This window comes from Sapajus apella, unplaced genomic scaffold (genome assembly GCF_009761245.1).
Source record: "Sapajus apella isolate SASKATOON/1434 unplaced genomic scaffold, GSC_monkey_1.0 scaffold52, whole genome shotgun sequence".
In the NCBI taxonomy this organism is placed as follows: domain Eukaryota; kingdom Metazoa; phylum Chordata; class Mammalia; order Primates; family Cebidae; genus Sapajus; species Sapajus apella.
Genome location: NW_022436992.1, coordinates 14,530,364 through 14,556,155, shown reverse-complemented (window position 1 = coordinate 14,556,155; position 25,792 = coordinate 14,530,364). Strand labels below are relative to the sequence as shown.

Genomic DNA, 25,792 nt, shown 5'->3' with positions numbered 1-25,792 from the left:
TTTCACTGGATTGATACAAATCTGTGGCATTGTGTATCATTTCATCTCTCCATGGTTGTACTCATTCTTTTCTTCTGATATCTTTGTTAATCCTTTCTTCATCTATTAAAACCTATTAGACATTTTTATTTATTTTTATTTTATTTTATTTTTTTTGGCAGATAGATAGCATCTATTAGACATTTTTAAAAGGTAAAAGCTTTTAAGCTGCTGTTAAACTCACCTATTGAGTTCTTGATTTTAGTTAGCATGCTTTTTAGTTCTGAAACCTCCATTTGTTTCTTTTTTTCTTTTTTTTTTTTAACTTAGCATTCTTGGAGTATATCTTTTTTTCATATTATAGTTGTCTTATGAAATTCTCCCACTTGCCTCATATTTTCTTGAACATGATGGCAGTTCTTTAACATCCGTATCTGATAACTCCAAAATCTGGATTACAAATGGCAGAGTAACTGCTATTGTAGAAATCTATTTCCAGAGCACATGTCCTTAAAAAACAAAGACAATATATATATATTTTTGAGACAAAGTCTCCCTCTATCACCCAGGCCAGAGTGCAGTGGCACGATCTCAGCTCACTGCAACCTCCGCCTCCCCAAGTTCTACTTGAGAGGCTGAGGCAGGAGAATTGCTTGAACCCAGGAGGTAGAGGTTGCAGTGAACCGAGATCACATCACTACACTCCAGCCTGGGCAAAAGAGCAAGACTCCATCTTGGAAATCAGTCAGTCAGTCAATCAGTCAATCAGTCATGTGGCCCTTTATGTGAGGGTCTGTTCCTAGGATCTCCAGTCTGTCCCATTGTTCTATCATCCACCATGTCAATGCTATCCTGTCACAATGAGTGAGACTTTTTCCTTGCTATATTCTCACGAAGAGCCAAGCAGAATAACTACAGGGCTTGGAGTCCCATTTCTGCAGGAAGTATAGGTGGTTGGAATTCTGACACCAGATAAACCAAGTTTGCTGGAAAAAGAATTCCTATTTTAGGCAAAAGCTTCATTGGAAGTTTGCGGCACCCCCTCCACATTGTTCAGTGCTGTTCAGAGTGTTGCTGCTGTGGTGCTATAAATGCTCCTGGCAGCTCTCAGGTTTTCTTTCTTTCCAGCTAGCCTCCTCCTAACTTCCCACTCCAGCCAAAAAAAAGATGGTACTGTATAAAGTCTCTGATGATAGATAAAAATCCTTTAAAGTGAATTATTAATCTTGAGCTTTCAGCAAATAAAAAAATTAAGTTTTGATTTGGTTCTGATTCTCAGTTTTCCTTTATATGTTGGAATGTAATGCTTCTTTCAATTTTATTTTATTTTGTTTTGTTTTTTTGAGACAGAGTCGTGCTGAAATGCAGTGATGTGATCTCAGATCACTGCAACCTTCACCTTCCAGGTTCGAGTGATTCTCCTGCCTCAGCCTCTTGACTAGCTGGGCCTACAGGCATGTGCCACCATGCCCCACTAATTTTTTGCATTTTTAGTAGAGATGGGGTTTCACCATGTTGGCCAGGCTGGTTTTGAACCCATGACCTCAAGTGATTTGCCCCCCTCAGCCTCCCAAAGTGCTAGGATTACAGGCATGAGCCACCACACCCAGCCTCAATTTTATATTTTAGTTTTTTTTTTCTTCTCTCTCTTTTTTACCATGAGCATCTGTTTAACTTTTTAATCTTCCTTAATTATAATATTTTAAAGAATATTTTAATTAAAACAGGCTGAGTGTAGCATCTCGTGCCTGTAATCCCAGCACTTTGGCAGGCTGAGGCAGGTGGATCACTTGAGCCCAGGAGTTCAAGACCAGCCTGCGCAATATGACGAAACTCTGTCTCTACAATGTACAAAAAAAATTACCCGGGTGTGGTGGTGCATGCCTATAGTCCCAGCTATTCAGTAGGCCAAGACCAGAGGATCACTTGAGCTCGAGGTGGTCAAGGCTGATTGCAGTGAGCCATGAGTGGGCCACTGCACTTCAGCCTGGGCAACAGAGTGACAGGGTCCTGCTTGTTTTTGGAGATAGGGTCTTGCTCTGTTTCCCAGGCTGGAGTGCAATGGTGTGATCTCTGCTCAGTGCAACCTCCACTGCCAGGTTCAAGCGATTCTCCTGCTTCAGCCTCCTGAGTTGCTGGGATTACAGGCATGTGCCACCATGCCCAACTAATTTTTTTAAGTGGAGAGTCAGGGTTTCACCATGTTGTCCAGGCTGGTCTCAAACTCCTGACCTCAAGTGATCCACCTGCCTCGGCCTCCCAAATGTGCTGAGACTGCACGTGTGAGCCACCTCTCCTAGGCAAGAACATTTTAATAAAAGCAAAAGTTAAGGATATTCTTGTGTAGAACAGAGATTTTTTTTTTTTTTATGTGATGTGTTCTTGTCGATGCACGTTGAATATGAATGGGAGAAGAAATTTTTTTTTTTTGAGACGGGGTCTCACTATACTGCCCAGGCTGGCGTGTAGTGGCTATTCACAGGTGCGACGTCACTACTGATCAGCACGGATTCACCAAGTTCGCAGTGCCAAACTTAGTGCAGACACCCGATCGGCATAATGCACTACAGCCCAGAACTCCTGGGCTCAAGCGATCCTCCCACCTCAGCCTCCCAAGTAGTTGGGACTACAGGCATATGACCGGCAAGAGAAGAATTTTTATTATAATTAGTTTTTAAATGGCTTATCTTAAAAGAAACATTTAAACCAAAATAGTTTTTAAAGGTTTAAACGTATCTGTTAAAATATTTTTCTTTTTAGGAAAAAAGAAAAGGAGATTGAAGTTTGTGGGGGGCTGAGGGAGGATTGACCTTGGCTCCAAGTTCACAAAGGCCTCAGTTCTTTATTAAGGTCAGGAGTCAAAACCTACATCTAGAGCTACATCTTAGCATCTTAGAATTAGTCACATGTATGCCAGTTCCCTGTGTCTTTGTCTTTGGCTGTTTTTGTTTTTTTGTTTTGTTTTGTTTTGTTTTATTTTGAGACAGAGTTTTGCTCTTTTGCCCAGGCCAGAGTGAAGTGGCCCAATCTCGCCTCACTGCAGCTGCAACCTCCGCCCCCTGTATTCAAGTGGTTCTCCTGCCTCAGCCTCCTGAGTAGCTGGCATTATAGGTGCCCGCCACCACGCCTGGCTAATTTTTGTGTTTTTAGTAAAGACAGAGTTTCACCATGTTGGCCAGGCTGCTCTCTAACTCCTGACCTCAGGTGATCCACCCACCTTGGCCTCCCAAAGAACTATGATTATAGGCATGAGCCACTGTTCCCAGTCGGCCCCTGTATCTTTTTCCTTCCAAATATACAGCTGTGTAGGACAGTTATCTCTGGTAACCCTAGAGTCATTGTAGCACATTTTATTTACTGAGATGAATGTTTTGCCTCAGGATTCAGTTGGGTGAAAAATCAGGGAAGATCTTTATAAAACAGAAATGGCATAGGTTTTCTGTAATGGTTGTAGATAAGAGGTATTTATTTCTAAATAATAGACGTATGGTTATCATAATGAAATATACTTGTTCATAAGAGTAACATTTATTAAATGCTTTTTAGGTTCCAAGAGTTAGGACAAGTTCCTTATGTAATTATCTCATTGAACAATCACTTGTCTAAGATTTTGGGCTGACCTGAGACCTTATGTACTTGTTCACTATATTTCTGAGATTCACTTTCAACTTTTTTCTGTGTCACTAAAATCCCGCCATTTTTCCATTCATTGGTGCTAATAATACTTCTACATTTCAACATTTAGTTTCAACATGTATAGCTCTTAAATCTTTTAATCAGCAATAATTAGGCATTAGAACTGGAACTGGTGAAATGATGATGTCAGCTAATTTATTTTCATTTTTTTTTTTTTTGCAAATCCTGTCCTTCACCAAATGGCAGTCCATTCTTTACATGGCAAAGATACATGGAAATGTTTTATGTGTTATAAACAAACATGGCAGCAGCCCAGCTGTTGGAGGAATCTTCATTTATAGAGACCATGGTGACTCGGCACTCTCCTGCTTCTTGAGACATAGGAAAGCAGCTTTTGCCTGAAGAACATGAGTGGCTGCAGAGTTTTCTAACAAATGCTTGTTGAGTAACCTTCTCTTGAATAACCTGTTGGTAGTAAGTTGAAAAGAGAGAAGTCAAAGCTGATTATTGTATTCATCTCATGTAAAATGTGTCAAGCTCACCTCATGTCTTCCTTTTTTGGCCACCCTGTTCTAATGAGCATTCCCCCCCCTCCAACCTCACAGGAACTGCCTCCTGAGCGTGGAACCTGCCATTAGCACCAAGCACCTCCCTTACCAGAGCTTCCAGCTCTTCGGCTTTGACTTCATGGTGGATGAGGAGCTGAAGGTGTGGCTTATTGAAGTCAACGGTGCCCCTGCATGTGCTCAGTAAGTCTGCACGTCATTGTGTTTTCACAAGTGGGAAGTTGGTTCTGCAGTTGGGATAGTCTGTGGGTACAAGTGTAGATGCTTTGCCTGCTGTGAGGGAGGATGCCGCAGTGATAGGAGACCCTTGTTGAGGACTCTGTCTGGCAGGGGGCTTTGCTGAGTCCATTTCCTTTCCCATTTTTCCATGTATTGTCAGCAGATAGGATAGTGCAATGGCTCATGCCTGTAATCCCAGCACTTTGGAAGGTCAAGGCAGGTAGACTATCTGAGCCCAGGAGTTCAAGACCAGCCTGGTCAACAGGGCAAAACCCCATCTCTACAAAAAAATACAAATTAGGCCGGACGCGGTGGCTCAAGCCTGTAATCCCAGCACTTTGGGAGGCTGAGGCGGGTGGATCACGAGGTCAAGAGATCGAGATCATCCTTGTCAACATGGTGAAACCCCGTCTCTACTAAAAATACAAAAAATTAGCTGGGCATGGTGGTGCGTGCCTGTAATCCCAGCTACTCAGGAGGCTGAGGCAGGAGAATTGCCTGAACCCAGGAGGCGGAGGTTGCGGTGAGCCGAGATCGCGCCATTGCACTCCAGCCTGGGTAACATGAGTGAAGCTCCATCTCAAAAAAAAAAAAAAAAAAAAATACAAATTAGTTAGACATGGTGGTGTGTGCCTATAGTCCCAGCTGCTCCGGAGGCTGAGGTGGGAGAATCACTTGAGCCTGGGAGGTCAAGGCTGCAAGGAGCCATGATCACGACACTGCACTGCAGCCTGGGCAACAGGGCAAGACCCTGTCTCAAAAGAAAACAGTAAGTAAGCAGGTAGCCTGTGCTCAGGTGGGTGGGAGATACGATGAGAGTGTTAAAGCTCATTACTGCCGAGAGACCCATGTGACAAGCGGAGTCAGCAGGATCCTATGATGTGGCGACCCAGAAGTTAAGCGGCTCCTGAGGCAGGAAGGAGTCTGAGAAGGCATCTTAGACATGGTGGATCTGGAGCTGGGGTGCAAGAAGAGGGCTCAGCTGCACCAAAGGGCGGTAGGGAGAGTCTTCTGAAAGGGGTGCAGCGTCCTACAGGTCCTCGCCCTGTCCTGGGCTCTATGCAGGTCTGGGAGATGCCCAGAGGAACAGAAGCTCCTGAGAACCTGCCCTCCGGAACTTCTGCTTCTCTTGGGAGAAGCCTGGCTGTAGCATGAGCATCATGGATTCATGAAGGAAGAAGGAAGTTAAGTGGGGACCTTCTGTGGAAGGCCTTACATGTCAGGGAAAGTCACTCGTACTCAATTTTCTTGTGCTGCGGGTTCTGCTGAAGATCCACTTTTATCACGTCAAGACCCTTTTGGTTCCCATCTACATCTTGAAGAAATTGAGTGATTTTTCAGAATGTTTAAGAGAGAGTCCTGTACCTGCAAGAGACAGCATCAACACACAAGTTGTTCTTCGGTTAGAAGCTAGGCCTTTGCCATTGCCTGCTGGTTGTGACAGGCATGATTCGTCTTGTTCATTGGTCTCTGTAGCTGATAAGTGCTTATTAGGTGCCGCCTACCTGGTCAGGCTCTGTACAAGGCCCTGAGTTCACAGTGGGGAGCAGAGACACAGTCCCTACCCTTCATGGGGAGAGACTGGGCAGACAGAGACCAGGCAGATGTCAATTACAAACAAGGACAAGTGCTTTAATAGAGAACAAAGGATGTTGAGAGATAATGTAACTGAGCCAAGTGCACATGATGGGAAGTGAGGTTGGACCGAGACCTGAAGGCAGAATGCAAGCTAGATGAGCTAAGGGCGGAAGAAGGCAGGGCTCTGCACCTTCCCTCACCGCATTGACAGTGCCCAGTCTCACCTGTGGTCCTTTCCATCAGGGATTTGGCCCTCCATGGTGCTCTAGACCTTACCCTCCTCCCGCTCCTGTCCTCTCATCTGGCTCATTTACGTTGTCACCTTTTCCCCTCTCTGCTGCATAGTTCATATCAGCATATGCATTCCCAGTGAATTTTCCCAACTATTCAAAAAGATGTTCTCCCCTGATGCCATATCCTGTTCTAATGATCACGCCTTCTCCAGTTCCCTTCACAGCCAAGCTCTGGAGAGCAGCTTCTGCACAAGCTGTCTTCTCTTCCTCTGTTTCCATCCGTGCTCTGGTCCATTCCAGGCTGGCTTCCATCCTGATTGCCCCACAGAAACTGTTCTTTGCAGGTCCCCAGCCAAGTCCTTATTGCCACCTCCAGCAGTCTCTTTCTGTCTCCACCTCCTTGGACCCGTCAGCAGCATTCGAGTCAGCTGACAGCCCTCGCTGAGCTGCCCTCCTGTCGTGGCTGGGCACTTGGTGCTGGGCAGGCTTGCCTCGGGAGGTGTGGGCAAGCTGGGCTCCGTCTTCCTCATCCAGTGCCTCTGGTCTTGGGCCTGGATGTTCAGCTCCTCTCTCTCTATATGATCTCATCGAACTTCATGATTTTAAAATTACCAGATTACATCACAGCCCAGAGATGCAGACTAGTATCTGCATCTGCCTTCCCTGCCAGAATGTCCCCCTACCTACCTCCCAGACTTGTTGATCTCAGTGGCCACCCGCTGTTCCCCCTAGAGCCTAAGCTGGAACTTGACAGTGATCCTGCCTCTGCTTTCTCTTCCCCTCAGGCTCTGTCCATCAGGGTCCCGTGGGTTCTGCCTCCAGCCTCTGGAGTCCTCTGCCCTCCATTTGCACTGCCATCACCCTTGCACAGGTCATCTTCCACCATAGCGAAGGTTTTGGCACAGAGCCTCCTAACCGGGGTCCACTTCTGCTCTTGCCCCAGTGAAATCCGTCCTCCCAGAGCAGCCAGTGTGTAAAGTGGACACCAGACCATGCCATTCACCAGACTTCCCATTACACCTGGGACACAAACCAGACTCCTCCCTCCACCTACAAAGCCACCTCTCCAGCTTCACCCTAAGCCACCATTTCCCTAGATTGCTCTTATCTGCAGTGGACCTTTGTGATTTCTGTTACCTGTGTGTGGAATCCCCACCACCACCACCACCACCACTACCACCACCACGTCTTACCATGGTTGGCTTCTGCTTTGACAAAACAACGTCTTGAGGAAGCTTTCCCTGAACAGTCCTATCTCCAATTTTCTCTAGCCAGAGCCTTTGCAGTTTCCTTCATTACACTAACTGCCATCAAACTAACTCATCAGAAGATACTTTGTGTGTGTGTGTGTGTGTGTGTGTGTGTGTGTGTGTGTGTGTTTCTACCCTGTCATCCATTCTCTGTCTGCCTTCTATTCATCCCTGGGTCTTGGCTTAGCTGTCACTGAAGAGTCTTCCCCTGTTGCTGGGGAGTCTTCTTCAGTGTCCCTTCAATTATGCTGAGTTGGTCCTTTTCCTGGGTAGGGCCTGCCCCTCTGTGTAATGCAGGATGGCTCTTACACGCTCTTGAAGTTGCCTGCCTTCCCTGCCAGTTGTCTGTCTTGTTCACCTGCAAGGCCTTTCATCAGTATTTGCTGAGGGAATGCTTTATCTTCATGCAAAGCCTTCTGTAGCATTTGTATATACAGTGGCAACCAGTTTTAGAAATGTGATCATGAAATAGACTTTCTAAGGTAGATCTTGGTAAAAATCAAAAACAGGAAAAACTGCCAGGCATGGTCCCAAGTGAATTGGCTTATGCCTATAATCCCAGCACTTTGGGAGGCCAAGATGAGAGGGTTGCTTGAGCTCAGGAGTTCAAGAGCAGCATGGACAACATAGCAAGACCCCATCTCTACAAAAAGGTAAAAAATTAGCTGGGCACGGTAGTACACACCTGTAGTGCCAGCTACTTGGGAGGCTTAGGTGGGAGGATCCCTTGAGCCTAGGAATTTAAGGTTGCAGTGAGCCATGATTGCACCACTGCACGCCAACTTGGGAGACAGAGCAAAACCGTTTCAAAAACAAACAAAAAACATTGATTTCTTTTTTTGCTTGCACTTTGATGAATGTCCTCAATGATGATTTTTAAAACACATTTCAGAAAGCTCTATGCAGAACTGTGCCAGGGCATCGTGGACATAGCCATTTCCAGTGTCTTCCCACCCCCAGACGTGGAGCAGCCGCAGACCCAGCCAGCTGCCTTCATCAAGCTGTGACACAGGGGCACTCCCAGCTGCCTTGGCAAGAGCACGGGGTCCTGCTCCAGGGGACGGTGAAATGACTGGATTGCTCTTTATCCAGCCACAGTGGGGGAAAGAAAGGCAACTCGCAAAGATGGGATGGAAGAAGGCATGTGAGCAGAAGAGGCGACTCTCGAAGAGGGGGTTGCTCAGGGGGCTTCCCGGGTGGAGCTCTCAGCAATGCTGTTGAGACTTTTGAAAACTGAAGCAAATGTCTCTGAGAAGATAACAAAATATTATTCTTGGGGGGGAAAGCAGGGATTTGTCTTTCTATGTTCTCATCCTTTAAAACAACTTTGTACACAAAGGCAGCCTTGTGAGCAGAGCCCCTTCCCCTCTCCCCGGGAACAGCAGGGCACTGGGACCTCTGGTCGGTGCCTCCCACCCACTGCAGCCCTAGTGCCTTAGCTCCATGCCCGGCTGCAGCCCTGCTGCTCTGGGCCATGGATTGAACTTCAGAGCATTTTGGAAGTTGCCTGCGTGTTCCCCGCCCATCCGCTTCATAACACTCTGCTACACCAAGCTCTGGACAAGCATGCACCAACAGTCCTTAGTTTTGTGCTGGGCGCTGGCCTCTCGGCGAAGGTGGTCCCTCATCACCTTCCTGATGGCGTTTGGTCAGTCACCTGTCAGGGTTTGTGCGGGTTGGGCCCTAAACAGCATATGCTGCTCTAAGTCTGCTCTCTGCATGTTTTAGAAACAAAGTGGCAAGTCTGCCCTGAACCTGTAAGCATCAAATAAGCATGAGAGAGAAAAAACATGATATATTGCTTTACTTGATAGGTTGAATGTGGTAGGTCTTTCAAAATATGATGATTCAATTTTTTCTTTGTTTTAACCAGAATTCTAAATGCAAGTTTGCTGAGTTCCCTTTTTTTTTTAAACCTTTGTAAAAACCTCTCTGAGGATCAGAAGACAGTAAAATTCCACTCCCCAAGTGGCCCTGCCCCAGACACAGGTTGCTTTCCTCTTTTTGTTCTTCGTGTGTTATGCAGTAGCTAGAGGGTCAGGTTTCCTTCCAGGAAGGATTCTGAGTTCCTGTGCATCAGGAGAATATATATCCTGCCTGAATGTAAAAGTCCTCTAGAATGGGAAAAAAGTGGTTTCAGCTCCACACAGGGTCTTGTGAGTCTCAACAAATGTGTACTGTTAGAAGTGGTTTCCACTTACTCAATTAACTAATACTTTGTAGGCTTTTCAGGAGGCCACATTACTAGCAGTAGGAAGAACAAGATGTCATTTGTGTTCAGTGTGAGCTGAGTAATCAGGCCTTTCCTAGAGTGTCCTGGAAATCACAGTGACCCATTGAAAACCGCACTCCTCCCCAGAACGTGGCATGTCCTTTCTTCATGCCTGTGTGCACTGCATTCATTGTTTCTACTTGGCTCACGAAAACATTTCTGCAGTCAGGTGAGACTTTTACAGAAGAGGAGAAAATGAATGCCTCCTTGAACATGATAAGATGTGAGAGCTTACAATGAAAAGGCAATGATGATAGAAGTTATTTCATAGGTGCGGCACTAGTTGATAGGATGTGAGGGCGTTACTTTGGGGTGAAGTGGAGAGGGTCCCAAGTGAATGGGCTCTCATGGCAATTGGGAATGACAGTATAAATGTCCTGAGGGTTACCCAGAATACAGGTTTAAAAGTCTGCCTGTAGAGCAAAATAAAACAGTCAGTTGTAATTATTAATCCTTGAGGCCCAACGCAGCTGATGGGTTGGTGTTTGGGAACTTCTGAGAAGGGAGTGAAGTCTGATCAGATCCTGGGAAGAGGTATACCCAGTTAGAACGTATAGGGTGCTGGGTTCCTGGCAAGTCTGGGGGAGCTGGTGACAGGGAAAGCATGGACGTTTTTGTAATGCTGTCACATGCTAACACAGGTTTGTAATTATCTTTTGGACCCAAATTACATTGACAGAGATAAGAATTCAGATGTTAGGAAGACTGTGAATCTTGATAGATTTTCTAAGAAACCTAAATCAATGGCATATATATTAGGGAAGTAAGACTTTAAGAAAAAAAAAAGTTATTCCTTATTCCTCATGTGGCTTCCAATAAGTATCTTATACACTTATTTCTTTTTTAAAAATATTTTTAAAATTTTTTAAATTATTTTTTATAGAGACGTGGTCTCGCTATGTTGTCCAGGCTGGATTACAGTGGCTATTTGCAGTTGCAATCATAGCACACTGCAGCCTCGAATTTCTGGGCTTGAGTGATTCTCCCGTCTCAGCCTCCTGGGTAGCTGGGACTACGGGTGCATACCACCAAGCCTGGCTTTATTCATTTTTGGTCATGTGGAATGGCTGGTTCTGAACTGTTCCATTCCTTTCCATGATGTCCTTGACACAGAAGGTCATGCCTGGCTCCCAGTCAGGCCTCATACTTTTGGTCCATGTAAGTGCTGCCCGTTGCTGGGGGAGGAGCTATTGTTTATTTGGAAATATCAGTTGCAATCATGGTTCTGTCATTTGACTGCACAGTATCAGAGGAGCCTGTTAACCTCTCTGTGCCTTAGTTTCTTAGCCCATGAAAGAGATCATTGCCTGACCCAGGGACTACCTCAAGGGCTTTTGATGAAGACAAGTGACAGTAGGAAGACGCAAAGCCTTTAATACCAAGGTTCTCAACATTAAGCACATGCTGGAATGACTTGTGAAGTTTTTAAAAAATGTTGGTGCCCAAAAAAAAAAACCAAAAAAACAATGTTGGTGCCCACTCTTCCCCGCTCCTCCTGGCCAATTAAATCAGAACCTCAAACAGCAACATCTTTTGAGATGCCTTGAACCACTGCTTGAGAAGGAAGGACACACACATTATTACCTTGGAAGAATTGCATAAGGCTTATGACTTAAAAAAAAAAAAAATTCTTCTTGGAAACACAAGCATTTCTTTAAGAATGACCAGATATTGCCATATGTATTTCTGGTGCAAGCAAATGTTGTCTAAGCAGTTTCTCTCTTTGCTTGTCATAGCAGCATTTGGAAACTGGAACATGCATTCATTTATGTAAATAGCTTATGAAGCTTTGACAACAAATGTAAACAGACATGAAATCATAAACCTGCTAAATATGTATTAAGGTTATTAATTATTGAAAGTCCCCTTGCCCCACACTCAACTCCTATGGCAATTATGAACTCCATTTTACCAAGAACATTTAAGTGCCTCAGCATCTGTATGATATAGTGGAGCAGGTGCTGGCATAGGTACCAGCTGACGTGTGTCACTAGCTCTGTGGGATGATTGCCACATACATGGAACACCTGGGAGTGCTGGAAATGTACTGGGACCGAAGGTACAAAGTGTGTTTTCATTCACAGTGGAGGCTGTGGCAAGCAGGAGGAGGTCCAGCCCTCTTGCGGGTGTGGTAAGAGGCTCTACTAGCAAAGACGGGTGCCAGAGTGGGTTCCATGTAGCATGTGGGTGCTGTAGAGAAAATTCAATGATGTAATGACTGATCCTGGACACAAAATCTGTACTGGAGAGGAAATGACTGCTGAAATAAGGCAATTGTATGAATATTTAAAATGCCTGAAACACTAAAGTAAAGTAATGATATTTCAAGTGTTTTTGTGCCGTTTGGTTCTTGTTGACTGTCCCAGGATATCACTGGTCATTATAATTCACCACACAATTAGCCGGGCGTGGTGGCGCATGCCTGTGGTCCCAGCTACTCCGGAGGCTGATGTGGGAGGATCACTTGAGGCTGTGGTGTGAGGCTGCAGTGAGCCATGTTCACACCACTGTACTCTAGCGTGGGGAAACAGAGCGAGACCCTGTCTCAAAAATAAATAAATAAATAAATAAAAATCCATGATGCCATTACTCAGGGGTAAACAGACTTGCTGTAAAAGACCAGATAGTAAATCTGCTAGGCTTTGCAAGCCATATAGGGTCTCTGTTGTGTACTTTTTTTCTCCAACTCTTAAAAAATACAAAAACTCTTCTTAGCTCTTAGGCCATATAAAAGCAGGCCAAATGTGGCAGTAATTTGCTGACCCCAGGATGTTACCGGATACATAAGCGAACAGATTGTCCTTCAAAACTGACGAGCTGCTCAGTGAAGCACTGAGACAGTTTCAGCTGCCAGAGTCCCAGCCCATCGTTTCTCATGTGTCTTGTGTATTGTCTGCATCATGATACAATTTGTTAAGTGAGGCCTGTGGTTGTGAAAGAGAGTTGTGCGTGCATCACACATGGGGTGGAGCTGCAAAGGCTTCTGAAATCAGGCTACTTCATATAGCCAGACAGCCAAGAAGTTCCTAGAAAGCGTTTCACCAAGGCCAGGTTTTTAAGTATCTACAAACCTCATACACATCAGGTGCTTAGTCTTGTGGATAGAAAGTTTCATTAATGCAATTTGTCATTAAATTGTAACTTCCTGTGCAATAAGGCTGAATGCTTTGGGCATCTTTCCCTTGTATGGCTGGCCTGCCTTCTGTGGCTGCTTCTACTTCATAAATATACCTCTGGCACAGAGGAGGTTTCCATGCCAGAAGGCCTGGTATAGGCACCTCACTCTGAACAAGTTTCACATACAGCATGACACATTCCTACTGGACCCAGCAGAGACTGCATGGGCAGGGTGCAGGGGGCAAGCAGACATGGACTTAGGCAGGCAGCTAGTTAGGAGCCTGAGGGTGGACAGGTCCAAAGCCTTTGGTGGACTTCTCTTAAAGACTGGCCCCACTTGCTGTCAGTAACTGTACCTTCTTAACTTTAAGTTCTCCCATAGCCCAGAGGTGTAGTAATATTTTAAAGGTGTTTTCCCCAAAGCATCCCTCTATATCTTCGTCTATTTTGTATTGCCGTAATAGAATGCTACAGAGAAGTATATTTGGCTCACAGTTTTAGAGGATGAGAAGTCCGATATCAAGGGGTCATATCTGGTGATGGCCTTCTTGCTGCCTCATAGCATGGCAGAAAGCATCACATGGCAAAACAGAAAGGGAGTCTAACTCATCCTTTCACAAGCAGCCCACTCCTGTAATAACTAACTCAGTCCTGGGATAACATCATTAATTTATTAATGAGAGTAGCGCTCTCATGACCTAATAATCACCTCTTACAAGTCCCACCTCTCAACACTATTGTAATAGAGATTAACTTTCCAACACGTTTACTTTGGGGAACACATTCAAACCATAGCAATCCCTAAAGGCAAAGGAGAATGAACCCCTGTCCAATGCAGTACATAGTAGCACAACTTAAAGATTGTTACAAGCATAATTCCTTTTAAAACTTAGGAGAGGACATCAGTAGGAATAATAAAGTAAGAACCTCTGAAAACCCTTTCTTCCTTAAAGCAATGAGAACACTAGCAAAACTGTCTAGATATCTCATGGTTTGCTTTGCATTTCTCTGATGATTAGTGATGATGAACATTTTTTCGTATGTTTCTTGTCCATTTGTATGTCAAGGACATTTTAGATCGATAAAGGGATCAATCCATTAGGAAAATATGACAATGATAAACATATGCACCAAGCAATACACCCTAAAGATACATGAAGTAAAAACTGAGAGACCTGAAGGAAGAAACAGACAATTTAACTACAATAGTTGGAATCCTCAAAACTCCATTTCAGTAATAGCTGGAGAAACTAGGCAGAAGATCAACAAAAAAATAGAAAAACACAATAAACCAACTAGACTTGACAAATACCTGCAAGGCACTCCACCCAACAGCAGCAAAATACACATCCTTCTCAAGTGCACATGGAACATTCTCTGGGGTAGATCACATGCTAGGCCATAAAACAAGTCTCAGTAAATTTAAAAGAATTGAAGTCATACTACACATGTTCTCTATGTTGGAATAAAATCAGAAATCGATAACAAATTTTGTTAATTTCTGTATTAATGAAATACACAAGAGGTTGGACTAATAATAACTTTTCTTTTTTACCTACAAAGCATGAAAATTTTTTTTTTTTTTTTTTTTTTCTGAGACGGAGCCTTGCTCTGTCACCCAGGCTGGAGTACAGTGGCACAATCTCAGCTCAGCGCAACCTCTGCCTCCCAGGTTCAAGTGATTCTCCTGCCTCAGCCTCCCAAGTAGCTGGGACTATGGTGTGCACCACCACGCCTGGCTAATTTTTTGTATTTTTAGTAGAGATGGGGTTTCACCGTGTTAGCCAGGATAGTCTCGATCTCCTGACCTCATGATCCTCTCACCTCGGCCTCCCAAAGTGTTGGGATTACAGGTGTGAGCCACTGAGCCTGGCCCGACTAATAACAATTCTTTTAAAACTTCTCACAGGGAAAAGCTCAGGACCAGATGGCAACCCAGATGGTAAGGAATTAACACCAATATTTCACAGATTCTCCTAAAAAATAGAAGAGAAGGAAATACTCTTCAGCTAACTTTATGAGGCCACTCTTAATATTCTGATACCAAAAACAGACAAAGATGTCACAAGAAAAGTAAATAGCAGACCAATAATCTTTTAGGAATACAAATGGAAAAAATCTTCAGCAAAATACTAGTCAACCAAATCCAGCAACATAGAAAAAGGATTATATGGGCCGGGCGCGGTGGCTCACGCCTGTAATCCCAGCACTTTGGGAGGCCGAGGCGGGTGGATCACGAGATCAAGAGATCGAGACCATCCTGGTCAAAATGGCGAAACCCCGTCTCTACTAAAAATACAAAAAAATTAGCTGGGCATGGTGGCGCATGCCTGTAATCCCAGCTACTCAGGAGGCTGAGGCAGGAGAATTGCCTGAACCCAGGAGGCGGAGGTTGCGGTGAGCCGAGATTGCGCCATTGCACTCCAGCCTAGGTAACAAGAGCGAAACTCCGACTCAAAAAAAAAAAAAAAAAAAAAAAAAGGATTATACATTATGACTAAGTAGGACTTATCCTAAGATTACAATGTTTGGAATAACACATGTTCTCTTATGAGTGGGAGCTAGGCTGGGGGCGGTGGCTCACGCCTGTAATCTCAGTACTTTAGGAAGCCAAGGTGGGCAGATCACATGAGGCCAGGAGTTTGAGTCCAGCGTGGGTAACATGGTTAAATCTTGTCTTTACTAAAAATACAAGAATTAGCCGGCCATGATGGTGCATGCCTGTAATCCCAGCTACTCTCATGGCTGAGGCACACTTGAACCTGAGGAAAGGAGGTTGCAGTGAGCCAAGATCACACCACTGCTCTCCAGCCTGGGTGGCAGAGCAAGACTCTGTCTCAAAAAAAATTTAAAAAGTGGAAGCTAAACATTGGGTACACATGGACATACAGATGGGAACAGCAGACACTGGGGACTACTAGAGTAGGGGGAGAAGGAGGGGAGCAAAGGTTTAAAACTACTTATTGGTTACAAAACTACCTGTTGGAACCTGGGTGACAGGCTCAACCGTATCCCAGGCCTCAGCATCACGCAATATACCTTTGTAACAAACTTGCACATGTACCCCCTGATTCTAAAATAAACGTTGAGAAGGGGAAAAAAGAATGCAAAGCTTGTTTAACTTACAAAATTTACTTAATATACCACTTTAGTAGAAAAAAGAGGCAAAAAGCACATGATCATTTCAATCTACACTGAAAAAGCATTTGGCAATACACAACACTCTTGGGAAAAAACCTCTCAACAAGCTAGAAATAAATTACTTTCTCAATTTGATAAAGAGCATCTTTGGAAAAACCCACAGCCTACTATTAATGGTGATGTGAACGCTCCAGTTGGGAGCTTTCTTCCAGTATCAGGCACAAAACAAGTATATTTATTCTTGTCACTTCAACATTGTGCTAAATGTTGGACGCCCCCTGCCCCAGCCTCTCCATCCGAGACCGCCCGACCTCTACCCCACCTCCCTCCCCGGGCCTCCCCCAGGACTCCAGTCCAGAAGATGCGGGGAGGTTAGCGGGGCCCGACCACTGCTTGGCCTTCCAGGGGTGAGCCTCGCAAGTTAGGAGTTGGGTAAAGAGTCAGTCCGGGGCCCGGCATCCGATTTTTCGCTGAAGCAACGACTTTGTCTGGATGACTCCCCAGGGTCGGCATCCGCGTGGGACTGAGAACAGGTTAGGGGAAATAGATGGGAACCTGAGAAGACTGCTCTCGTCCAATCCTAATTGACTGAGCTAATGAGAGCCAAAGAGGTCACATGCTCAACCGGGCGAGGAGTGGGTTTCCACCTTCGGCATCTTTAGCAGAGGAGGGAGATGCGTGGGGCGGAAGATGGGAGAAGGGGGACCCGCCACGCTCTGGCTGGATACAGCTTTAACCGGCCCGTTCACTCGACGGTTTTGGTTCTACGTCGACCCCATAAAACCGTAGGGCCTAAGGCGGGCGGAACAAGAGGGAACTACATTTCCCAGCAGGCTGCGGAAGCGGGACTCCGGCCACTACTTCCGGCGCGTACTGAGCGACCGGCGTTAGGTGTGCAGGCAGCCACATGGATCCCTGCAGCCGGTGGCGAAACCTCCCCAATGGGCCTAGCCTAAAACACTTGACCGACCCGTCTTATGGAATCCCGCGGGAACAGCAAAAGGCAGCGTTGCAGGAGCTGACGCGGGCGCATGTGGAGTCCTTTAACTATGCTGTGCACGAGGGTCTCGGCCTCGCGGTGCAGGTGAGTGCGGCATCCGCTGGCGCCCTTGCCGCGGCAAGGCCAAGGCCGAGGCTGGCGGGCGAGAGGGGCCAGGCGGGGCTGGAGGAGGGAGGGGCGGGGGTGAGGTCTGGGCCTTGTGGGGCGCGGGCGGGGACAGGGTCCCAGAGAAATGGGTGAGAGGCTGCAGCGTGACCCCAAATGCGTGTGCTCCTTGATCCTGACAGGCTCAGTGGGTAAGCGGGAGAGCACAACGTGTTGAACAAGACGCAGAGCTAGGCCTCGTGGAGCTTGTATTCGAGTCGTCTAAGAGATGTATTCGTGATTTCTGGATTGAAAAGTGATTGCGAACCATAGTTTCTTGTTGGATAGTTTCTGGGTTCTGTGAGAGTGAGGAAGTGGCTTATTGGGGGTGTGCTTCCCAGCCATTCACAATGCACATGCCTTTGTATCACTTGAAGACACCTCTCCAAAACGTACCTCAAAAAATTCTGAACTTATTTGTAGGTACAGTGTAATGTACAAGGTTATCCTTCAGTTTCCTTCTCTTAGAGCTTTAAAGAGAGAAACTACTCATTTGTACCGAATTAAGTAGGTGCCAAAGAAGGTATAAATGAGTCGTAAAGGCAAGATTGAATCGAAAAGTGTAATAGCATTACTAGCATAGGGTAATGGTAGCAGAATTTAGGTGAGGATGGTGGGGGAAAGTTTCGTTTAGTAAGCATCCCCAGTGTCTCTAAGCACTAGGCTCTGAGGATGTGGAGGAGGCAGTCCCGTGTAAGAGACAGTTCATACATTTAAGTGCTCCCTGTCGTGTTTTGGGGTTGAAGGAGTGAAGATAGGAAAGCAGTCCATGCCAATACGCGAGCACTGCTCTGTCAAGGGATTGTATGGGCTACTGTGGGAGCATGTGGGCAGCGCAACTAATCCAGGAGTTTGAGAAAGGGCAGGATTAGATGAGTTCAAGAGGTGAGAAACATGCATTCCGTCCAGAGGAAGAGTAGAGCAGAGTCACATGCTTAGGGGACCCTACCTGTGGTTTTGTTGCGTAAGATTTGTGTTGTGAGAGATACGGGTAGAGATAATGTGAAGAGCTTTGATACTTGAACTCTATTCCGCAAATAATAAGGGAGGCATTTAAATTTATTTTTGGGGAAGACAAGAGTGGTGGGGATATTTGTATGTATTGTGCCTGGATTCTTAGAGTATCATGTCTGCGAGAAAAAATACCTACTTAAAAGTTAATTGGACCAGGTACAGTGGCTCACACCTGTAATCCCAGGACTTTGGGAGGCCGAGGCAGAAGGATGGCTTGAGCCCAGGATTTCAAGACCAGCTTGGGTAACATAGTGAAACCTCGTCCTCTATAAAAGTTAAAAGATAGCAGGGCATGGTGGTGCGCAAATGTGGTCCCAGCTACTTAGGAGGCTGAGGTGGGAGGCTAACTTGAGCCCAGGAATTCAAGACTGCAATGAGCTATGATTGTGCCACTGCACTCCAGCCAGGGTAACAGAGTGAGACCTTGTCTTTAAAAAAAAAAAATCAAATTGAGAAATTTTAGAAAAGCACTAATTTATTTAAAAAGAAACCAATTGATTGGGTGTGGTGGCTCTTGCTTGTAATCCCAGCACTTTGGGAGGCTGAGGTGGGCGGATCACTTGAGGCCAGGAGTTCCAGACCAGCCTGGCCAACATAGTGAAACCCTGTCTCTACTAAAAATACAAAAATTAGCCGGGCATTGTGGCACGTCTGTATTCCCAGCTACTTGGGAGGCCGAGGCATGAGAACCACTTGAACCCTGGAAGTGGAGGTTGCAATAAGCCAAGATTGCACCACTGCACTCCAGCCTGGGCGACAGAGCAAGACTCTGTCTCAGAAATAAATAAATAAACAAACAGAAATAAAAATAAACCAATTATGTGTTAACATTTTTATGAAAAAATTTTTCAAAGCAAAAAAGAAATTAGATGAATTGCATTATTAAAAATCTTTTTAATGTCTGGCTTAATGAAAAGACAGCTGGCTTCTCATGTCTGCTTCTGCATTCAGTTCCTTGTGATATATTGTTTTGGTTGAAGTAGATGAAGAAAATTTGGCCCTGCATAGAAAATGATGTCACAACTTAGCTAGGACTGTAATAATGACATATTTGAAGATGTTCTGTAAAACACAATAAAGTAAATGACTAATATTTATAAAGCCAAGGGAAAAAATAGTTTTATCATATTTTTATTTACTTACAAAATGTAATTTTGCCTACTTTCTTTGGAGTGAATTCCTCCTGTGAGTCAGAATTTATGTGTCTGTCTTTTCAAAATATTTTCAAAATACAGTTGATTTTTATTACTTCGGGAGTCTATATTTGCAAATTCACCCACTCACTAAAATTTGCTTTTACTGCAAAAGCACCATGCCTAGAAGCAGTGAAAAAGTTGAGTTGTTCAGTATCCATTTTTCCAGCTGAGATCCAACAAGGTGATGCTCGGCCTTCTTGTTTCAAGTTTATAAACTATAAACGGGGGTCATCTTCACTATCTATTTAGTGCCGTGTTTGTGTTTTTTGTTGGGAATTTTATTGTTTAAAATGGCCCCCAGCAAAGAATTAAAGTTCTGTATAAAGTTCCTAAGCACAAGAAGGCTGTGCTGTGTCTTTTGGGGATAATATTAATACATGCATTTAACATAGGCTTTGTTCAAGCATGAGTTAGGGACTCAGTAATATATATTAAATAAGCTGCCTTTAAACAGAAACACACATAATGCGAGATTGTGTATTGATCAGTTCATGAAATGCAACCAGAGGCTTGCAGGAAGCTAACCATGTATTTACCCTAGGAGCAGTGGTTCAGTATTGGCTAACTCAGTGTTTATGGCAACTGTATAGAACATAACTATTGTGAATAACAACAGTTCACTGTATTTAGGTCTAAATAGTGCAGCTGTGTCTTGAGAAAGCAAATCTTCTTTCTTTTTTTTAACTAATGCTCCATTCTTTTTTTTTTTGAGACAGAATCTACTTTTTCACCCAGGCTGGAATGCAGTGGCATGGTTATAGTGTGGCATGATTATAGCTCACTGCAGCCCCGACCCTCCAGACTGAAGTGATCCTCCTACCTCAACCTCTCAAGTAGCTGGGACCACAGGCACACACCACTATGGCCAGCTAATCTTTTTATTTTTATTTTTTGTAGAGACAGGGTCTCCCGATGTGGCCCAGGCTTATCTCAAAGTGCTGAGATTACAGGCGTGAAGCACCGCGCCCGGCGGACCCAGGCTTGTCTCGAACTCCTGGGCTCAAGTAGTCCTCCTGCCTTGTTCTCCCAAATATTGGGACTGCAGGTGTGAGGCACTGCACCTGGCTTTTATTTTTTTTATTTTTATTTTATTGTTGTTTTTTTTTTTCTATTTTGGCTTTTAATTTTTAAATATAATATGAAATTCTAAAATAATACCAGCTTTAGATAAAATTTAAAAATTTAGAAAAGGTCAGTTAACTCACGTAAAGGTGGAGAACCTCATTGGTATTCTTTCTTGGCTCCATTTTTTTCATTCTCATTATTCTAAGACTAAGACTAGGAGATTGCCTGTGATGAATATGTAGAAGAGCTTGGTGACCCCTCTTCCTCAGAACAGCAAAGCTTCCCCCACAGAGTGGTGCAAAGAAGTAACTTCTGTGGAAGGGGAAACCCCCGCTGGCCACTGTCTTTTTCCTTTTCATGGCTCTGGCTTCAGTATGAAGTAACCATTGTACCTTAAGCATCTAGTCCTAAGTCCTAAAGGTTGTTTCCATATCCTTGCTTTGTCAGCAGCAGTGCTCATTTGTCTTGCTATGCACATCGACAAGGTAAGAATACACAAGGCTCTTGGTTCAGATAACAGGAGCTTTGTTCTGTTCATAGCTGTATCCCTAGAGCCTGCTATGGTCTCTGACACATAGTAGGCACTCAAAAAAATCTTGAGCTAATAATATAATGTGGCTTTATGTATTTAGTGAAGTTATAAGTAGAATGGAGGTAGCCTTAACTGTCTTTTTTAGGTGTGTCATGGTAGCATCACAGGCATCAGTGTTTGTAGAACACATAAAATTTGTAAGAGTCTTAGAGAAAAAATACCTTGGAAATGCAAGCAGTTTAATACTGTGAATTGCATTTCAGGCTATACCTCCCTTCGAATTTGCTTTCAAAGATCAACGTATCTCTTTTACTATTCTGGATGCTGTTATCAGTCCACCTACAGTTCCAAAAGGGACCATCTGCAAAGAGGCCAGTGTTTATCCAGCAGAATGCCGGGGCCGGAGGAGTACCTATCGTGGGAAGTTGACAGTGAGTACTCTCACACTGCACATATTTGGGACTAGGGCAGGTGCCTAATAAAGTTTATGCCAGAAACTGCTTTCGTGGTGCTGTTGTCTAAGAGATCCCACCTTCTAAATCTAAGGCATAAAATCATTTAACTGATCTTCTTCCTCAGTCTTTGAAAATACTCATTTGTTTTCTCAGATGCAGATGTTTCTGTTAAGTAATTTTTTCTCTCATTTTTTTTTAGGCCGATATCAACTGGGCAGTGAATGGAATCTCAAAAGGAATCATTAAGCAGTCTCTGGGCTATGTTCCCATCATGGTGAAGTCCAAGCTTTGCAACTTACACAATCTTCCCCCACAAGCCCTCATTCAGCACCATGAGGAGGCAGAGGTAATCATGGGCATCCAGGTGTGAGATAGTAGAGAAGGCCTGAGTTAGGAGTGGGAAGACAAGAAGTGTGTCAGTGGGGACCAGATTTTCTTTCTCTGCTCCAGTTTCTGGATAGGTGAAGGAGATATCAGTATCTTGCCTGCATGTAGGGTATGGCTCTGAATGGCTATCAAATTAGACAGTATGAAAAAGTGGCTGCCGGGCGCGGTGGCTCGAGCCTGTAATCCCAGCACTTTGGGAGGCTGAGGCAGGCGGATCATGAGGTCAAGAGATCGAGACCATCCTGGTCAACATGGTGAAACCCTGTCTCTACTAAAAATACAAAACATTAGCTGGGCATGGTGGCGCGTGCCTGTAATCCCAGCTACTCGGGATGCTGAGGCAGGAGAATTGCCTGAACCTGGGAGGTGGAGGTTGTGGTGAGCCGAGATCGTGCCATTGCACTCCAGCCTGGGTAACAAGAGTGAAACTCTGTCTCAAAAAAAAAAAAAGAAAAAAGAAAAAGTGGCTATAAAATTAGAGAATATTATTGGTTGGGGGGAAGAATTGGTAGGTTTTTCTGAATGATAAAGACATACTTCCATGAAATTTGTTTTTTTTTTCAAGCTGTCTTTTTTTTTTTTTCAATATCATTCTCTGCATGTGGATATCCCAATTTTCCCAACACCATTTGTTGAAGAGATTATTCTTTCACCATTGTGTATACTTGGTGCCTTTATCAAAAATTAATTGACTACAAATGTGTGACTAATTCTGGGCTTTCTATTTTTGTTCAGTTGGTCTATAGTCTGTTATGCCAGAACCATTTTGTTTTGATTATTATAGCTTTGCAAGATATTTTGAAATCAAGAAGTGTAATACTTCCAGCTTTGTTCTTCTTTCTTGAAATTGCTTTGGCAATAGGGTCTTTGTGGTTCCACATTAATTTTCAGAATTTTTTTTTTTTTTATTTTCGTGAAAAATGCCATAGGAATTTTGATAGGAATTTTGTTGAATCTGTAAATTACTTTGGTTAGTATGGTCATTTTAACAATATTAACTCTTCCAGTTCATGAACACAGAATGTCTGTGCATTTATTTGTGTCTTCCTCAATTTATCAGTGTTTTACACTTCTCAGTGTACAGATATTTCACCTCATTGGTTAAATTTATTCCTGAGTGTTTTATTCTTTTTAATTTTTGGGGGGGGGCTAAATTAGTTTAATTAGTGCATTGATTAAATCTGAGACTCTGTTGTAAAACAAACCATTATTTTATGTACCATTATGGAAAGTGATCCAATTAAATGATGACATAATGCTTTCTCATCACACTTATAACTTAGAGCTATTTTATATTTATTTAGACATAGACGTAGATTTTTAATCTTTTTTTTTTTTTTTAAAGAAGAAGAAAGAAAGAAAAAATTTAGAAAAAAAAAAAAAGAATGAAGAAGAGGAAGAGGAAGAGGGAGAGAGAACGGGGGTGTTGCTTTATTGCCCAGGCTAGAATGCAGTCTAAAAATGGGTATGCCTATAATTGTGCTTAATAATAGAGACCTGAGAAAAAAATGAGGGAAGAAAATAACAAACAAGCAGCCAATCAATATTTCATTTAAACCTGTAAATAGGTGTGATGTGGTACTGGTAAGAGTGTATATTTTGTGTATTTAAAGTGGAGAGTTCTGTAAGTGTTAATTAAGTCTACTTGTTCCGGATCTGAGTTCAAGTCCTGGATATCGTTGTTAACTTTCTGTCTCATTGATCTGTCTAATATTGATGTTAAAGTCTCCCACAATTATTGTATGGGAGTCTAAATCTCTTTATAAGTCTTATATATCTGGGTATTCCTGTATTGGGTGCGTATATATTTAGGATCTTTAGCTCTTCTTGTTACATTGATTATTTTATCATTATGTAATATCCTTTGTTTCTTTTGATCTTTATTGCTTTAAAGTCTATTTTATCAGCAAAAATTGCAACTCCTGCTTTCTATTTATTTATTTATTTTTGCTCTCCATTTGGTTGGTAAATCTTTCTCCATCCCTTTGTTTTGAGTCTTTGTGTATCCTTGCGTGTGAGATGGATCTGGATGCAGCATACCAATGGGTCTTGACTTTTTTTGCCTGTCTGTGTCTTTGGATTGGGGGATTTAGTCGATTTAAATTTAGAATTAATAATAATATATGTGAGTTTAATACTGCCATTTAATGTTAGCTGGCTGTTTTGCCCATTAGTTGATGTAAATTCTTGATTATGTTGTTGCTCTTTCTTTTTTGGTATTCTTTAGAAAGGCTGATACTGGTGGTTCCTTTCTATGTGTAATGGTTCTTTCAGAAGCTCTTGTAAAGCAGGCCTGGTGGTGATGAAATCTCTGAGTGCTTGCTTGTTTACAAAAGATTTTATTTTTCCTTCGCTTATGAAGCTTAGTTTGGCTGGATGTAAAATTCTGGGTTGGAAGTTCTTTTCTTTAAGGATGTTGAATATTGGCCCCCACTCTCTTCTGGCTTGTAGGGTTTCTGCTGAGAGATCTGCAGTGAATCTGATGGGCTTCCCTTTGTGGGTAACCTGACCTTTCTCTCTGGCTGCCCTCAGTATTTTCTCTTTCATTTCAACCCTGGTGAATCTGGCGATTATGTGCCTTGAGATTGGTCTGCCTGAGGAATATCTTTGTGGTGTTCTCTGTATTACCTGGAGTTGAATATTGTCCTGCCTTGCTAGGTTGGGAAACTTTTCCTGAATAATATCCTGAAACGTATTTTCCAGCTTGGATTCATTCTCTTCATCACATTCGGGTACACCTATCAAGCATAGATTAGGTCTTTTCACATAGTCCCATATTTCTTGGAGACTCTGCTTGTTCCTTTTTATCCTTTTTTCTCTAATTTTGTCTTCTCATTTTATTTCATTAAGTTGGTCTTCGACCTCTGATATCTTTTCTTCTGTTTGATCAATTCGGCTGTTAAAACTTGTGCATACTTCGCAAAGTTCTCGTGTTGTTTTTTTCGGCTCCATTAATTCACTTATATTCCTCTCTAAATTGTGTATTCTTGTTAACATTTCTTCAAACCTTTTTTCAAAGTTCTTAGTTTCTTTGCATTGGGTTAAGACAAGTTCTTTTAATTCCCAGAAGTTTCTTATCATCCACCTTTTAGTCTTTCTCCATCAGGCCTTGTTCCATTGCTGATGAGGAACTGTGATCCCCTGTAGAGGGAGAGGTGTTCTGATTTTGGGTATTCTCAGCCATTTTAGGCTGGTTTCTTCCCTTCTTTATAGATTTATCCATCTGTGGTCTTTATAATTACCATCTTTATAGTTGGGTTTCTGAATGGACGTCCAACTTGTTGATTCCCGGCGCTAAAATCTGAGCAATGCACTGCAACGGCCAAAACAGCGGCGTTAAGATTGATGGTGCTTTTCTGACTCTGCACCAAGAACCGCCGCACCAAGGCAGCGGCAAAACCGCCTCGCTGGCCACAAGAGTCACGCTGTCGACCTGTGGGGCTCCTCAGCTGGGAATTTCCTGGTGCGTGAGCAACAAAAATTGGTCTGAAAGCGTGGCGTCCTCTCGTTCTCTGCACTTTCACTGGGAGCTACAATCCCGAGCTGCTAGTGATCAACCATCTGGGATCTCTCTCCCTTTTCTTTCAAGCTGTCTTAACTCACAAAGCTATTGGCAAAAATGTTTGTTTAGCTGGGCAGGTGGTGGCATGTAACGTTAGTCCCAGCTACTTGAGAGGCTGGGGCAGGAGCATTGCTTGAGCCCAGGAGGCCTGACTGCAGTGAGCCGTGATTGTGCCACTGCACTCCAGCCTGGGAGACAGTGATACCCCATTACTAAAAATAAAACTAAAATGTCTGCTTTGATATTAGTAAGATTCTATGTGCATATTTAATGATTCATGCCTTCCCTTCATCATTTCTTTCAGCTGTATTAGGTGGCTTTGCAGTGTTGTGTTGAGGTAATCAAGACATGCAGACTGTGCCTACAGCAGAGGCAGATGGTGTTATGTGGCGGGAAGAGGGTTTTGGTGTCAGATCTGGATTTGACACACAACTCTTACACTTATC

The 25,792-nt window shown here is 43.6% G+C and overlaps 2 protein-coding genes across 4 annotated transcripts in view; both read left to right on the top strand.

The window, feature by feature from the left end:
• Positions 1 to 12,064, top strand: part of TTL (tubulin tyrosine ligase) — a 34,448-nt gene extending 22,384 nt beyond the window's left edge. Inside the window, exons 6-7 of one of the 2 annotated variants that reach the window (XM_032243671.1) lie at positions 4,221 to 4,364; positions 8,354 to 12,064. In XM_032243671.1, the coding sequence (XP_032099562.1) occupies positions 4,221 to 4,364; positions 8,354 to 8,468 (259 nt within the window). In that variant the 3' untranslated portion in view covers positions 8,469 to 12,064. The remainder of the gene's footprint in view (positions 1 to 4,220; positions 4,365 to 8,353) is intronic. The other variant, XM_032243672.1, reaches the window with a different exon arrangement.
• Positions 12,065 to 16,589: 4,525 nt separating this feature from the next.
• Positions 16,590 to 25,792, top strand: part of POLR1B (RNA polymerase I subunit B) — a 38,945-nt gene continuing 29,742 nt past the window's right edge. The window contains exons 1-3 of one of the 2 annotated variants that reach the window (XM_032243669.1): positions 16,590 to 17,075; positions 21,206 to 21,373; positions 21,597 to 21,743. In XM_032243669.1, coding sequence (XP_032099560.1) covers positions 16,899 to 17,075; positions 21,206 to 21,373; positions 21,597 to 21,743 — 492 coding nt within the window. In that variant the 5' untranslated portion in view covers positions 16,590 to 16,898. The remainder of the gene's footprint in view (positions 17,076 to 21,205; positions 21,374 to 21,596; positions 21,744 to 25,792) is intronic. The other variant, XM_032243668.1, reaches the window with a different exon arrangement.